The sequence below is a fragment of the Stegodyphus dumicola genome, chromosome X1, assembly GCF_044657685.1.
Source record: "Stegodyphus dumicola isolate Sdum_Otavi_A_Nest chromosome X1, ASM4465768v1".
Lineage (NCBI taxonomy): Eukaryota > Metazoa > Arthropoda > Arachnida > Araneae > Eresidae > Stegodyphus > Stegodyphus dumicola.
The window spans coordinates 24,591,088-24,606,736 of NC_140780.1; the positions used below are offsets into that span (position 1 = coordinate 24,591,088).

The 15,649-nt window shown below is 31.1% G+C and overlaps 1 protein-coding gene across 6 annotated transcripts in view; it reads left to right on the forward strand.

Moving 5' to 3' along the window:
* LOC118194583 (inositol polyphosphate-5-phosphatase A-like) overlaps window positions 1-9,537 on the forward strand; it is a 162,289-nt gene extending 152,752 nt beyond the window's left edge. For 5 of the 6 annotated variants that reach the window (XM_085807462.1, XM_085807463.1, XM_085807467.1 and 2 more), the window contains one exon: window positions 1,911-9,537. In XM_085807462.1, the coding sequence (XP_085663588.1) occupies window positions 1,911-2,086 (176 nt within the window). In that variant the 3' untranslated portion in view covers window positions 2,087-9,537. The remainder of the gene's footprint in view (window positions 1-1,910) is intronic. The other variant, XM_085807465.1, reaches the window with a different exon arrangement.
* Window positions 9,538-15,649: the final 6,112 nt, after the last annotated feature.

Below are 15,649 nucleotides of genomic sequence, written 5' to 3' on the forward strand. Positions count from 1 at the left end.
CCTTCTTTGCCATAGGTAATTAACCTGCTTGGATTTTAGAAAATTATCTTATTTATTTTTCACTCATTATTGAGATCATTTAAACAGTTGAAGAAAATAACTTGTCGCGTAGAAAGAATAACATTCACGTTAAACAAAGTGTTAAGGAATACTGAGCTCTCCTTTGAATGCATGCGTTCTTGAAGAATGTTCAACTGTAAACACCATGTTTTGCAACAGAATCGATCATATCTTGATGTGGAAAGGGGAAGTAAGAGAATTCAGGAAAGGTTTACAAAATAAAATAACTATTAATAAAATTAAACACGACCCCGATTTTATTTTCTGCATCATTTTATGAGTTCTTTTTTTTTTCTCTCGATATAAATAAATAAAAGTTTGCATTTTGCAATATGCCCCCAAACACAATTTATAGTGCATATTTTTCAATATGCGAAATATAAATAATAATGCAAAATAATATATTATAACATATTTTGCAATATGCACCATAAATTAATCCTTTATGGTGTTCTCGGTAAACGTGTTTTCCTTAATTATTTGCGTTGTTATTTGCTCTATAATGACATATTTTCGGCTCCGAAATCGTGTTAGAGCTCTTTTCTGTAAACTTGCATTTCGATCCTCAGTTTTTTCCTATTTAGAAGCAAAGAAATTTTCTTTCTTAATAAACAACTATAATTTTAAATTGTTCTTCTTTTGACACTCGTTAATTGACTTTTTTTAGACACATTCAGAGATCTGACATTTTGGAAGTCATAAATGTGTGCTACTTTTTTATTACTACTGCACAAAAATGTTTTAGCCGAGATCTTACCGTTGTAATGAGAACTGACTTGTTTGCCCATCCATATTATCACACACGTAAAATATTTCTTTCCAAAAATTTGTGCATGCCTTTCATTTATGATTCCCTACTACTTTTACAATTTCATTTATTTTTAACCGTTTTGTTTTGTATTGTTGTGTTAGATTTGATTACGGGATAAATTTTAGTTTTATATCATCTTACGTTTTCTTCTCTATGATGTAGAAGTTGTCCCTTAACTTCTCATTTCAGCTGATTAATGATACTGAACTTTCAAAATACAAGAATTTTTGACACAATTGAAAATTTTTAGAATGTTCTGTTTTTCAATTAGTTTTTTTTATTGATAACATGATGGAAAACATACAACACTTAAGTTAAGTTAAATCTATGTAATACGACAAAGAGGATAGTATTATTTAGTTATGCCATAAAGCGTGAAGGAAGCTTATGCTATAGCATTATCTCAATACTTTAACTTTTGATTCAAAATGGAATTTATCAACTTATTTAATTTGGCATACATACTTAAAATGCTGTTTATAAGTGTTTTAGCGTCCTTTGTATATTGTGAGAGGTTTATTTTCTGCAGCTTTGCCCAAACATTATAAAAAACCGCGATTTGTTCAAAGACTGGCTTTCTCAGATTATACAAGCAGTTAACATTAAGACTACTGATCCCTGGAAACGACGACTTTCATCTGAGTAGAAATAAGTGTAAGCTAACCATTGGTAGCTGTAGTTTTTAAAAACATGGAATATGTTTCCACTGAATGAAGCTTTAATTGAAAGTTCATTCAAGATTTCATGGTGGACTGTAATTTCATTCAGCAAACATTTGCCTGACAAATGCTTCATTGAGCAAGTTGTTTGTGTTTTTAATTTATAAATCGTTGTTAAATGTTTTATTATGATATATTTATTATTTTTCTAATTGTGTATATATGATTAGATTATTAATTTATCTATATTTTATACTCGTGTCTAATTGTGTGTGCATTTTCTAACTGTGTTTATACGATGCATTTTGCACTAGTCTTTTTAATGTCATATAATTTTTTTAATATAATTATAAATTCCTAATTATTATTTCTTTTCATAGAAATCACACATGAAGAATCTTGCGTCCCTTCCACCGCCACAGGTAAAAAGCATCTAAACCTTCCTCGTATCAGTGTGACTTTCCCAGCTTCAAAAAACACCACTTCATTCAGCCGTTTTATACATGTGAAGCACCCAGGCTCTCCTGCCCGAATATTTAGAGAAACTACTGTTTAGACCTGTTTATTTTCCATCAATTAAACCGGAATCTTCGAATCATTACTTTCTAAATGTACAAAATATCCTGGTGTTGACAAATGAAGTGATCCAGTAGTAAGAATTCTTCCTCCTAGCTCTACTTATGTGCATAAGAAACAAAGCTAATATTTCAAAGTAGAAATAAACATGGATGAATATCTAGACAATCACGAAAGTGTCTTGCGACATTAGAGTCATAACTTTTCATTCGATATTATTTATTGTTAAATGGAAGTTAAAAGCCCAGGAAATGAAATTTTACATGTTGCATTGTTTAACTTCTATAATTCATTCATACACTGTGTATTAAAAGTGTTGTCGTAATCTCAATGCGACTCTGTCGTGCCAAACTTTGATGGAAGACTGAAATGCTGTACTCTGCTGTGATTTAATTTATGACCTGTTGTGTTAAGATCAGTTCCCCCCCCCCCCATATACAGAAGTTTATAGGATATGTTTTGCTTGACTGTAGTTAGGATATGAAATCTCATAGAATGAAGTACTAAGAACTAAGAAAATGCCTAAAATGCTTTTAATTTAGTTTATAACATTTCCTTTAAAATTCAGTATTATAATGGGCTTTCCTTTTAAATTGATGGTGTTCTTTATGATAGTATACTTCTTATTCATTTTAACTAAAATACTATAGTTTTATTACGCTTTAAATATCGATTAGCAATTAACTGTATTCGGCGATGTTATGGTAATTTATTTAATACTTAATTGGATGGAAAGTATTCTATAAAAATTACTAGCAGTGAATTTTACAAATTTTAAGCATATCTTTTGATTTTGTTAAGTTAATGCTTTGGGTTGATTCACTTGAAATGACCAGTATTTTTCACACGCGGAAATAAAATCCTGTGAGAAAATACAACGTAATTGATTAATGAAAATAATTGCTAGTTACATCTACAAATTCTTCAATAAATGTGGGAAATTCTAAGAATATCTTTCTTGACAATTTGGAAAAATTTTGATATTATAACTATCGTGAAATATTCAAATTGGTAAATGCTAAATTGTTGTTGAAGGCTGTCTTGGGTAGAAAATTATCCATACATAGAAAATGTGATAATAAAAATGAATAGGCAGGGGATTAAACAAGGTATGGCAGGTTTCACAGCCGGTTGATATCGCGAAACGCGTGATCAGTTCAACTGAACGTGTATGATTAACATATAGGATCCGCTTCCCAACATCCGTCACAACACACTGCGTAAATCCTTTTCATTTTCTTCTATTCTGAAGGGAACAATCTTCTGAATAGAGTATGATACGCCTTGCGTTATCCAATGTAGCAATTATTGATCAAAATGTTTTACCTTGCCAATGGCTGTAAAATGTGGAGCTTAGTTGATTAGAGCATTTTTGCTCCAGTTTATTTGGATCCGATTCAGTGATAACTCTGAATTCAATAGGATCCAATGGGCAAAAAATGTGGCCACGGGTTTCATTTAAAGACTCGTATCAGCTAATTCAAATGAAAGCGTATATTATTTGATTAGTTTTCTCCTCAACAGTTACTGTTATGCTTTTTGATATTTTAACTATAGAATATTTAAGTTAAAAATCGTAAAGGAAATTCACAAGCATTTGACTTATATTCACGTCTCAGTTTAGCTTGATCGTACTTTCTACTGTTAGTAAAGGATATCTAGTAGTACTATTGTATCATCCTTAACCTTCCGTATTGTAGGAAGTATAAAATTCATATACTGTATAAAATGCACCAGAACGATACAAAGTGTCCTTGACAAGGAAACTGCCATTTCAATTCCAACAACCCAATAGCATTTTGTAGTGCTTTTATAATGCAGTTATTAATAATTTATAATTAGGTAAGAAATTGTGTAATATAATTCCGTTCTTGGGTTGTTACATATCCAATTTATGTAAAGTATTCGAAAAATATAACGGGAGACTGCCACTGAAAACTCGTTTTCATAGGTTTTCGTACTTTACTTATTGAATGTATAAAATCTTAGCATAGCAAAGAGTTTTTATCTTAAAACATGTTTGTCTGTAAATACATTAATACATCCATACATGCAAGAAGGTTTCTTTCTTCGACAAAGCTTCTAAAAATTATATATATTCTTGATTATTATACCTATGTAAGCTAAAGTCACGTTCCTTATGAATACTATTTCTGCAGCTTGCAATGGCATATTAAATGTCAGGTACCGTCCGGGACCGAAGGAAAATTCCACCCTTAATTATTATTAGATGGAAGTCTATTTCTACCTATCAACATAACGGTGATCGTGAGAAACATTATATTTCTAAAAAGAAAATAAAACTGTATTTGAAGAGAACATAAAACTCCGCAAATAAATTTTTCTATTAGGAAGTAGTCCAAGAATGTCCATCCCTTAAAAGTGCCATCTGAGGCCCCAGACTTCCTTTCTTAATGCGCCACTAATATTGTACGTAATCATACTGTATTGTACCATTTCTATAAAATCTAGTATAAAATATATATAATATTTTCTGTCATTGTTATCAAATAACATTTAAACAGCAAATTCTTTTGAATTATACGTCCTACCTACACAAGCAAGCTATCATATTTTACATAATTGTTCAAATATCAGAAGTAATCTGATAAAATAATGCAGCAAAGAGACATGCTTTTATGCAAGTCACAAGTGAAAGTAAGATCCTGATATTACTCATTAGGGTTGGTTCACTGCATTAGTTACATATAGCATTATGCTGTAGAGCAGAGTTTCTTAAACTGTGGGTCGCGGCACCTGCAGCAGGGGGTCGACAAAAATTTTAGCAGTTCTGATATTTCTTTAACTTGTTATAATAATTTTACAAGTACCAAATATTTTTACATAACGTATCTGAAAATAGATAAAGATAAGACAAAGAAAAAAACGAAAATGTTTCGACGTCTTCTCCTTATAATATAAACGTTCATTTTCCTTGCTTGGCACTTGACGCTGTCATTTCATCTGTTACTTTGTAGGGTTTATATTTATTTTAACTAACATTTATTTTAAGTTTAAACTATCTTTTCTGTCAAGCCTTACTTTCCCCTGGAACTGCCAATGCCAGAGTATGTAAATTTTAGTAGAACGCGCAAGGATTCAAATTATCAGCGGAAGTATTCTGATTTAAATAGAAAGGAACGAGTTCGAGGTGTGATATTCTTACTTCACGAGCGCGGAGGTAGTTGGCCAGAAATTGAAGAACCCCGCGTTTCGGCCTGTGTGCTTGCCTGGAAGTAGTGTTAATCGTTCAAGTGATCTTCAAGTTTGCTGAATTAGCAGCGGTATTGTAAAACGCGGTGAGTTAGTTACTTTTAGAGAGCCTCGTAGTTAGAGTCTTGTCTTTAGTTTCTTTTCAGGTTATTATTTTTATTTGACAGCCGAGTTGGCGCAGTTTGTGAGCGTCAAGAGCACGCACTTGTAATTTATTACGTTGAATAAAAAGGGACTTAAACCCTTAACAAGACTCTGTCTTTTATCCAGTTTTCACAGTCACCTCTTGGTTGCGTGCAAGTTGGAGACGCGCGACGCTACAACTTATTTAAAATTTCACATTGTTCTATGTCTTTCGTCTGTTACTTATTTAAAATTCACATTGTTCTATGTCTTAAAATTAGAAATTAAAGTTAATGACATAAAACTGCAAAAGTATAAAACAGTACAAATGAAAAAATTAACAGCTTCACTCACGCGTGTGTCGGATTTGCGCAATATTTATGGGGTCCCACAAAATTTTTGTAAATATTATAGGGTCCTGCGGGTCGCGAATAAATCTCAGTTATAAAAAGGGGTCACGACTGAAGAAAGTTTAAGAAACCCTGCTATAAAGGGTTAGTGTTCATAGCGGCATACATATAGAAAAATAAATACGCTCAGAAAGAGAAACTCGTGTGTTGGAAGGCAGATGAAATCGTGTTTTAGACATCCTTTTTATTGATATTCTCATTCATTTATTGATGAAACTGTACTTCTATTATATGTAATATTTACCTGGGACTTGTTAATCTGGAGAACCGACACGTTCTTGAAGTTGTTGATCCTTCCTAGTTTTAATGTTGAATTTGTAGATCTATTGCCATTATATAGTTGCGTTATATAGTACTGAAACAAGCCAAACTGTTGTGAAAATGTATTAGATATTATCCTATTTATATACATACATATAATAATATATATTAAAACTAACGGAAAAGCGAGGAGAAATTCTATACATGAGAAGGAACAGGAAGAAAATGTTTGTGTCGGTCTCTGGCTCTTTTTCTTGATTGTATAAAACATGACAGGGGCAAAGACTTGCATTTACAAAACATATGAAATGATTACCTATCTTCTAATGATGTCAAGATTTAGAAACAGCTCCTTTGCTTGTATTTCGTTTCTACTGGTTCATGAGAATATTATGTAATTTTTCCTGTTGTATAATCTTTACTGTTTTATATGATGTTCAAATTCATTCACTCATTTACTCATTCTTCATATGTACAAGTCTGGCAAAGTATCATATCTTCATTAGATATTTAATTCTTACGGAAACGCTAGTGTTCATCAGTTATTCGCATTAATAAAAGTTACTTTGTAAATCATTATTAAGTGCAACTATTTGTTTGTGTGTCTGTATAAAAGATGACTACTTAATAGGAAATTCATAGCAATAAATTTATTCTGATCGAAACTCAGATGTAGTGCAATACAATGTTGATTCACAGAATTAGTTCAAGGCGAACATATTCCTTTCATATGTATTCAGTATGTTTGGTTATAATTATAGCACCTTGAAGATATTTAGTTGGTGATAATCCTAGTCACGAAATAGCTGTTATCAATTTGAAATAACTTGGAGTATTAACTAAATAAGAATCCACAAACATAAGAATTGTATATTTTCTCAATTTTTAAAAATTTGATAGCTAACAGCTGTATTTATTTATTACATAACATTGATTAATAATCCTTTTCTTATTGATTACGAATACAATAGTTTGTGCTCAGTTATAAAACTAAAATATGGTGTTTAGACTAAAATATGGTGTTTTGTCTATTATCATTGTGCAAAAATCAACAGAAATGTTTTATAATACTCCTAGTTATGTTTGCAAGTATGAAATGCAGACAGACATGATAGTACCTGATTTACCAATTTTCAGCTTACATGTCTCAAACAACGAAGATTCAGACCTTAAGGAAAAAAAAAGTTTTGGAACTCTGTAAAGGTACTTTGTCCTCGTACAATATAAGTTGAATTCGCAAATAAAAGTCCTTTGAATTAATTTACTAATAAAGTTTTTCAGAAGCCTATAAAAGAAGAGAAGATTTTAGTTAAATTACATTTAAGCTGACAATTATTTATGCATTTTATGTTTTTAAAAATTTTTTTGATTTAATTTTTAACATTACATTTTTTTCTTTACTCTGCATTAGTAAAATCACAGTTCACAGTTAGTATTTCAACTACTGTCTGATTTCTACTCCCTACGAAGGAGATGAAGTGATCATTCTAAGATTCGTTTAATTCTGACCTTTTATGAATTAAATACATTTCTAGTTGGGAAATCTCGGAAGAGGAAAAGAAGTTTATAAAATATATTATGAATTTCACAAGAGACTTTTATAAATTCACAGCGTTACTATTTTAGATTGATGGAATTAATTTTTATTGATAAAACATTCTTTCTTTCTCTTCTTCTTCTTCTTTTTTTTTTCAATTTATACTTAAGCTAATTTTGGACTGCCAGATGCTCCAGCACGGTATGTTAACGGAAAAGCATTTCATTTTGGTTGGATTTTGCTTCATTGAGAAATTTAGCAAGGAAATTGAAGCAGTATGATAAGCTGAAGCTAAAATAAAATTTCTTTCGTAGATACTGCACTAAACTACAATTAAATTCAGCTGCAGCCTGTGACGGTCAGGTATGTAGTGCATAGTATAAAAAGTCAATTATATTAAATGAAGAGCTTCCTGGGACAATAAATACTTTCGAAGTATTTGATGAAGCTTCTTTTGAATAAAAAAAAAAGAGAGAGAGAGATCATTTGTTTTTTTATCTGCAGTTGTTTTCCATTTTTCCCTAAATTCCATTTTTCCCTAAATGGTTATGGCATTTCGTACAGTCAAATCTAGTAAGTGTTTGCAACTAACAATAAAACGATAAGCCCAGTCATTTTTCAAGGGAAAGACTATTGTTAATAACATTTTCATCATACAAAATATTAATAGTTTTAACTATTTAGCTAATTATTCATTCTGAAGTTACGCTGATGAATCTTTGATAATCCATAATTGTCGAACACCTTTCTAAACATGAATCACTGATAATTGTTTTAAAGTTCTATGTTTTTTAAAAATCAGATTTTCTCCAAATTTTACGTAAAGAATAATAATAATAAAAGATTTTTGCTACTTTTAATAATCGTTTTTAAATCAGTTACCTATCCATTATTTATAAAATCAGAAGTGTATAGTAAACTTAAATTTCGGTAAATAAAAAACGAAATATTCGTATGAAGCAGCCATGCTTCGAAAGAATTGTTGAAAATGTTTTAGCACAAAGTACATTGATACATATGATTTGTAAGTGTTATATTTACTTATATTAAACTTGTTGCTTTGGGGTCATTTGTAAGCATTAGCATGAAATTTAGTGGTATTGCTAAGCTAGATTCCGTACTTATTCGAAATTTAAATAATAATGCTGTTTTGCTATATTATTTTATTTAATAGGGCATACCACCTTTCTCAAAATGTAAAATAATTAATTCCGAGCTCTTCACACATCAGATGAAAGCTTAATTCTCCAAAATGCTCATATCCTCATTAGATTTCCGTTTTTAGGCGTGTAAAAGATTTGTATTTAACAGTTTTCTGCCATCCAAGAAATACAACATTTCAAATGTTTTAAGTCTTCTGATTATTTTCTGCCATATATTGCCATATATATATTCTTATGAGTCAGAAACCACGAGTAGTGTTAAGACTTTAAAAAAACCAAGTATTTCCTCAAAGCAACATGCTAAACTTATAACAAGATATAAGAAACCGAATTTGATATTTTTCATGAAAAAAATTCCTTGTTACCAAGACTTAGCAAAAATATTTTAGTTTTAATTCTGTAGTTTATCAACAAATATTATCAGTTAGTTAATCTTATTTCAGAATTCTGTCAGACAGTGAGAATTTTTTTAAATATCTTTTCGTTTTTTTTTTTTTTTTTTTTCGTTTTTTTTTCTTCAATTTATACTGTTGATTTGAAGGAATTTGAGAACTGTTTTAGCATCTTCATTCTTTTTAATAAAATACTTGTAATATTTATTGATGTTTTACTATCAACAGAAATTTAAAGAAGTTTCTTAAGACATGTTGTATTTATGTATGTGCATAAAATGATTACCTAAAATATGTATCATAAATTACTTATTGTCATTAAACTGATTGATTTGATCGGCTAAAAGTGGTCTTGTTGTTCTTATTTTATAAGTACACATGAAATCCAGTACAAGAATATTTTAATTTTTGCTAGGAATTTATCATCTGTGCATGTTAGTTCTTGGAATATTTCATAAATTTTAGAGTATTAGTCTGTCACTATTATCTCGGTATTAAATGAAGTTGATAAAATCTGATAAAAGGTGTCAGGTGTTTATCTGTTAAACTAAATGAAGCATGTCGTAAATATTTCGACATTTTCAAGCATTTAACAAAATGAAGCTAACCTCACACTTTTCAATTAATACTGAATCTCGCACTATATCTTAAAACATACAAACGAATAAACGAATGTGAATTGTAGAAGAATTCTTGATTAATATAGCATAACTAAATAATTAATTCAATAAATCCTTCTTCCTTGATTTGGAATTTACTATAATTACGAACAAACAATGCATGAATTAAGAAATTATAAAGCTCAAAATTAAAGTGCATTTTCAATACTTGAAAGATGTAGTCTTAGATTGGGCTGGTAATCAGGATGCTCATTATCGACATTTAAGCATGATTTGGTACGCAAGAGAAACTGCTTTGGATGCAAAGCCAATAACTGATTTGCTTGAACTGCGGCTGGATATGCTTTTCTCACACTATCTATGCACATAGTAAAGAACATGCACATAGAAAGATGAACATTTTGAAAATAGCGCGAGGACAAGACCTCTGATCATAGCTTTTTGAAATCGGATAGAACCTCTAGAGATGCTAAATGCAGTTTTCCGTTCTACCTTCCATCTTAACAGTATCCTACTTTGAAGATAATATGGGGCGACAGTTCTAATCATATTCTTTTCCAATTTGGTATCCCAAATCTCCAGAGATGCAAAACGAAAATTTTCGGTTCTACCCTAATAGCATACCATTTAGCAGAAGGACGCGCCTGGTCCATTTTTAAGAGTCAGATATGATATTTTTCAGATGTTTTCGAGAGGCCGTGCATATTGCCAAAAATAATCTATAAGACCTTTATAGGACATCGCTTTGTCTTAGTGCCGCATATTTTGACGTTTATAAGGGACTTTTTAAAGACATGCCTACAGTGATAAGTCGTTTGATTTAGAACTATCTATTTTTCTTATATATGTAGATATACATATATAAATGTAAAAGGGAATCTGCATGAAGTTAACAGAAATTTTGAATTGTAAGTATAATTCATTTCATGATATCGTACTCGTGGTTCACACTTTTTAGAAACACATACGTGGTCAAACTTTGCTTTATCTTGTTAGATTGCTTTCGGCTTTTCTTTCTTTCTTCATTTTTATTTCCTATCCTTCTTTTCCTAGAAGAAAAAGTAATTTAACGCATGTTATTCAAATGCATGGTTACAAAGCAAAAATATACCAACTACACATTAGCCCAAAAGGAATGGGTTCGTCAATTCGCCGAGTCACGTAAAATGAAATAGTGGCTCAATCAGATGATGTTGCTGTCAGTGCTTTCGAAAGGGCATTTGAATCTTCCAGAGAACAGCTCCACTATTACATGTTTTTACGTAGTTCGGATGATAGTGAGACCTACCAGAAGTCCAACTGAAAGCAGCATTACTTGCAATTTGCCGAGCAAAATCTTCTGGACATTAGTGTCACGAGACAATATTAAAAGGCATTTAACAAAAGAATTGAATTAAACGAATAGAATAAAGTCCACCGTTGAACAGCTCCACTATTACGAGTATAGGCTTTTGTGTGGTTCGGATGATAGTGATATCTACTAGAAGTCCAATGAAAGCAGCACTACCTGCAATTTCCCGAGCAAAATCTTTGTATCTCCTGGACGAGTAGTGCCACGACACAGTATTAAAAAGCATTTAACAAAAGACTTGAATTAAGCGAATAGAACGAAGTCCACACCACATCACGAAGTCTTAACATCACAGTAAAAATATACTTATGTTTCATCGGTGGAACGTGCAGCATATTGACTTTCAGTCGTATCAGGTTCAAAGACGAAACGCGATTTCCTTTGAATTCGCACGCATAATCCAAATGTTAATGCATAAAGAAAATAAGGTTGCGCCTAAAGTTGTCAATGTATAACGGTATACATTAATTCATGGAGGTAGGAAAGAGTAGAGAACTGGTTTTTCCCATACGGGCTCCCTTGAAGCAGTGACCCCCTTCTACTCTTGGTAAGCAAAATATTCAGTGACTTGCCATTAACATCAATAGGTTTTGACATCATCGGAAGAAACACTTTTGTAATCACGTTGCAAATATAAGCATAAATGTATATATTTTCTTTTTCTACAATATTTAACTATGTGCTAAGTCTTAACTATGTGCAAGAATACATTTTTAAAGAACATTTCATTCCTAACGGAATTAAATGCTATACTTTTTGCCCTCTCAGAACAGTTTTAATTTGAATGAAATGGTTTCACTAGTTTTCGCTAATTGCATTAGAAAGACATTTTAAGGTAACTCGATTTTATTTGGTTAAGGATTACTAAGTTTACTGTGTTATTAATATTAAAATCTCACATCATTTGTTTTCTGACCTTTTGGAGCCTCTGAAATACTTTCTCAAATATGAAATGATTTTCAGCTTCTGAGGCATCAAATCAGAAAACATAGTAACTCTGTAAAAAAATGCTCTGTTTGGTTCATTAAAGTAGAGCACCTTTTAATAGCTAACTACGTTAAGTATTGTTGCTAATTTCTGATTCCCATGTATTTCAACTTTTGAGTATTTCTGAGAGGGAAGGGAATTTGTTAATGTTTTAAAACTTGTAATTGAATTATTATAAAATGTAGGGAAATAATTCTTTTAATACTCTTTATTTTTTTTTACCCTTGAATTCAACAATACACATTCTAAAAATTCTACTTTACTACTTCCTTAAGAACGCATCTCATAGACAGTGCTTTAAAACATCTTTTAATAGATTGTTTCCCAGTACGAACAACACTTCTTGTTTTATATGAATATGGTATTATAACTGGAATTATATGCAATTTGCATCTGAATATTGAATATTTCAATTGAGTTTCTCTTAAGCTTCCAAATTGGCATAATTTTGAAATGTCTTTTTAACTAAGATTTTCAATTGTGTATAATTAATGAAATTCATTTTCTATCCGTTTCGAAAGAAGAAAGTAATATATTTTTCAAAGCTTATTTAGTTATAGTCTTTAATTGGCGTTAAAAAAGTGCCACTTTTTAGATGCGTACCCAACTTGTCAATAATATTAAATGCAGATCAGGTTTTGTGCTCTAATAGCATCTATGTATATAATTCTCATGAACATTTACAAAGAAAAAAATAGAGAATATCAATAAAGAAATAAAATATATAAATAAGCATCATCTACTTAACTGCTTGTCATTTAGTTTCCGGGCTTGTATTATTTAAGAAAATTTCTTAAAATTTGCGAAACTCTCATTATTCCAGGACACATCTAACTAAAATGAAGAGATAAATTTATTTTATCTTATAAATACATGATTCAGCAAATGCAGAAAACATTGTGTCATTTTATGTCTTTGTTTCTAATCTCACTGCTTTTATTATCTGATGCTCCATTAGAACATTTTGGAAGTATACAAGAAGTGATAAAATTGGGGAAGACATTAAATAAAAATATGCTGTAGAAATCATTAAAAGATAAAATGCAGTTTTTATTAAATACAAACTGTGCTTCTAAGAATGAAACGGAATTGCAGCATATTGAAAAACCTTACTGAGAAATATCAAAAAATCTGAATAAGGAGAAGGATTTATAAGGTATTTCCTCTCTCCTTATTGCATGCCTTCGTGGTGTAACGGTAGCACACTCGGCGCGTATTCGAGAGGTCGAGGTTCGAGTTCCGGGGAGGGCATTGCACATTTTTCACATTTCCAGATTCAAAATAACCTAATGACCTAATGACAGATTTTCTAAATGGTAAGTAGGTTATTAGCTTCAGAGCACTTAACCATAAAGGTTATAATGCGCCAGACGGACGGTGAGCGTTTTCAATTTCGAATATGTACAGATATAGATTAAAATAGAATTAAAGTATGTTCATGATAATGATAAGAAGGACTAATAAGCAGAATGACTGAAAATTTAACGATGAATGGGAAGAGGAAAATCAAATAAAAGCAAGTTACATATCACACTTTAAAATATACAGAACACCTAAATAACTGTAAAGCAAATCAAATTAAGTGATAAAACTCAATCTCTTTTAAATATGAAAGCAAGTTAACATTCACCTCTTTCCCGATCAAGAGGTAAAGAGGAACGTAGTAGGCATTAAAAAATTGAAAATGATCTTCCTTAAAATATGAGTAGTCTATTAGAATATGGCGAACTGATAAAATAGCATTATACTTTGAACAAGTATTTTGGATCTCTGCTTTCAGAAAGTAATAATGTGTAGCTTGACAAGGACTTATTCTAAGAAAGTTACAAGAACCTTCTTTTTCCGGCTTCAGGTTGTGTCTCAAAATTCCAGTTTTAAACATTTAAACTTGTCATCCAACTAAGCATTCCATAGTAGCTGCCACTTATTTAGGATCTTCCTATTGGTGACCTTGCGGATATCTCTAAATGGAACAAGCTGGCTGCATACATCAACAGCAAACTTGTTGTGATGTCTGCCAGCTCATTTCCTTTATTTCTCATATGTCCAGGTATTTAGCTGTATAAAATCTGATATTCACAGCACCATAAATTTAAATTTAGCTTTTAGAACTTCGAAACTACAGAGTTATGAGTGTCAGAGTACGTTTCTAAAGCTTTCATCGCACTATACGAGTCCGTATAAATTATGACCTTTTTCTGGCGTAAGTAAAATATGTATGAAAGGGCATGATACAAAGCAATTAATTCAGAAGTCAGTACTCAGCAAGCCTTATGCAAGCATCTACCCCCCATATGATTTTATATCACAGGGGTAGCTCCGACATGACTGACTGCTTTGGAATCATATAAGGTTTTTGTCCAATGGTGTGAGCCTGCCCAGGCTTACAAATTCTTGGGCTTACTACTTTCAAAGGCTTTTCATTGAACCAACAAAACCTTTCATTACTTGTTTACTATTTTTGAACTCCGATAATTTCCTCTTAAAATATTGTTCAGATTTATCCTTTAAATTGGCATGCTTAGATTCAAGATGTCTTTTAAGAAATGATGGTTTTACTTTGATTGGATAGTAGTTCACGGCAAAGAACACATTGGGGATAAGGGTCCATTTCATCTCCATTCTAAGTAGACGCGAATGATAAATAACTTTCATTATATTTTCCATAAACAATTTTTTTTCAAAATTCTTAGTGCTGACATCGATTGTCCTGGATCCATCACCTGTGAATCATAACTTTTCCGCTTAGTCCAACCTATTTTTCCATTTTGAAAAATCTAGGTTTGTTTTTATAATTTTTTTACAAGTATTTAAATGCTAAATATATAACGAGTTCTTTAAAAACAGACAAAGATGTTCTCAAATGTCGTATAAAAGTAAGGAATACAAAGCAACAAGAAGACAAAATACCTATTAGACGAAAGTAATCGACGAAAAAAAAAAGTGATTCTAATTGGTAATAGAGCAATATGAGCCCGGGAATGGTGGCCGCATAAAGTGTAAGACATGTTAATAGTTCGATCAACTCTACAAAAGTTATGAGATACTATTATCTTTTTATAGGAGCTTTTTTCCTATTAAATATAACATCAATTTCTAGTACTCCTTTTAAAAAACATCATTTATGACAAATTTTGTTATGTCTATGGCTAAGAGAATATTTGTGAAAATAAAATCGGATTATTTTGCTTAAGTCTATGAGCGGTTATTGACCTTGAACATCGCATAAATTTACGAGTGTTAGAGAAAAACTTTAACAGGATGTTGGGGTATTTAATTTTTGAATTTAATAGTAAAAAATACTTTGTTTCTTTGAGTACCATCTAGTTTTCTCATGCGTACCACCGCTTGGGAATCGCTGCAATAGATTTAAATTTCCCTTTCGAAAGATGTCGATTAACTGAAATTTAGAATTTTCAGGTAAAGATTACCTGAGTACCTTTTCAGTTCTTACTTTTCATAACATATTTTTAAATTAATAATAAA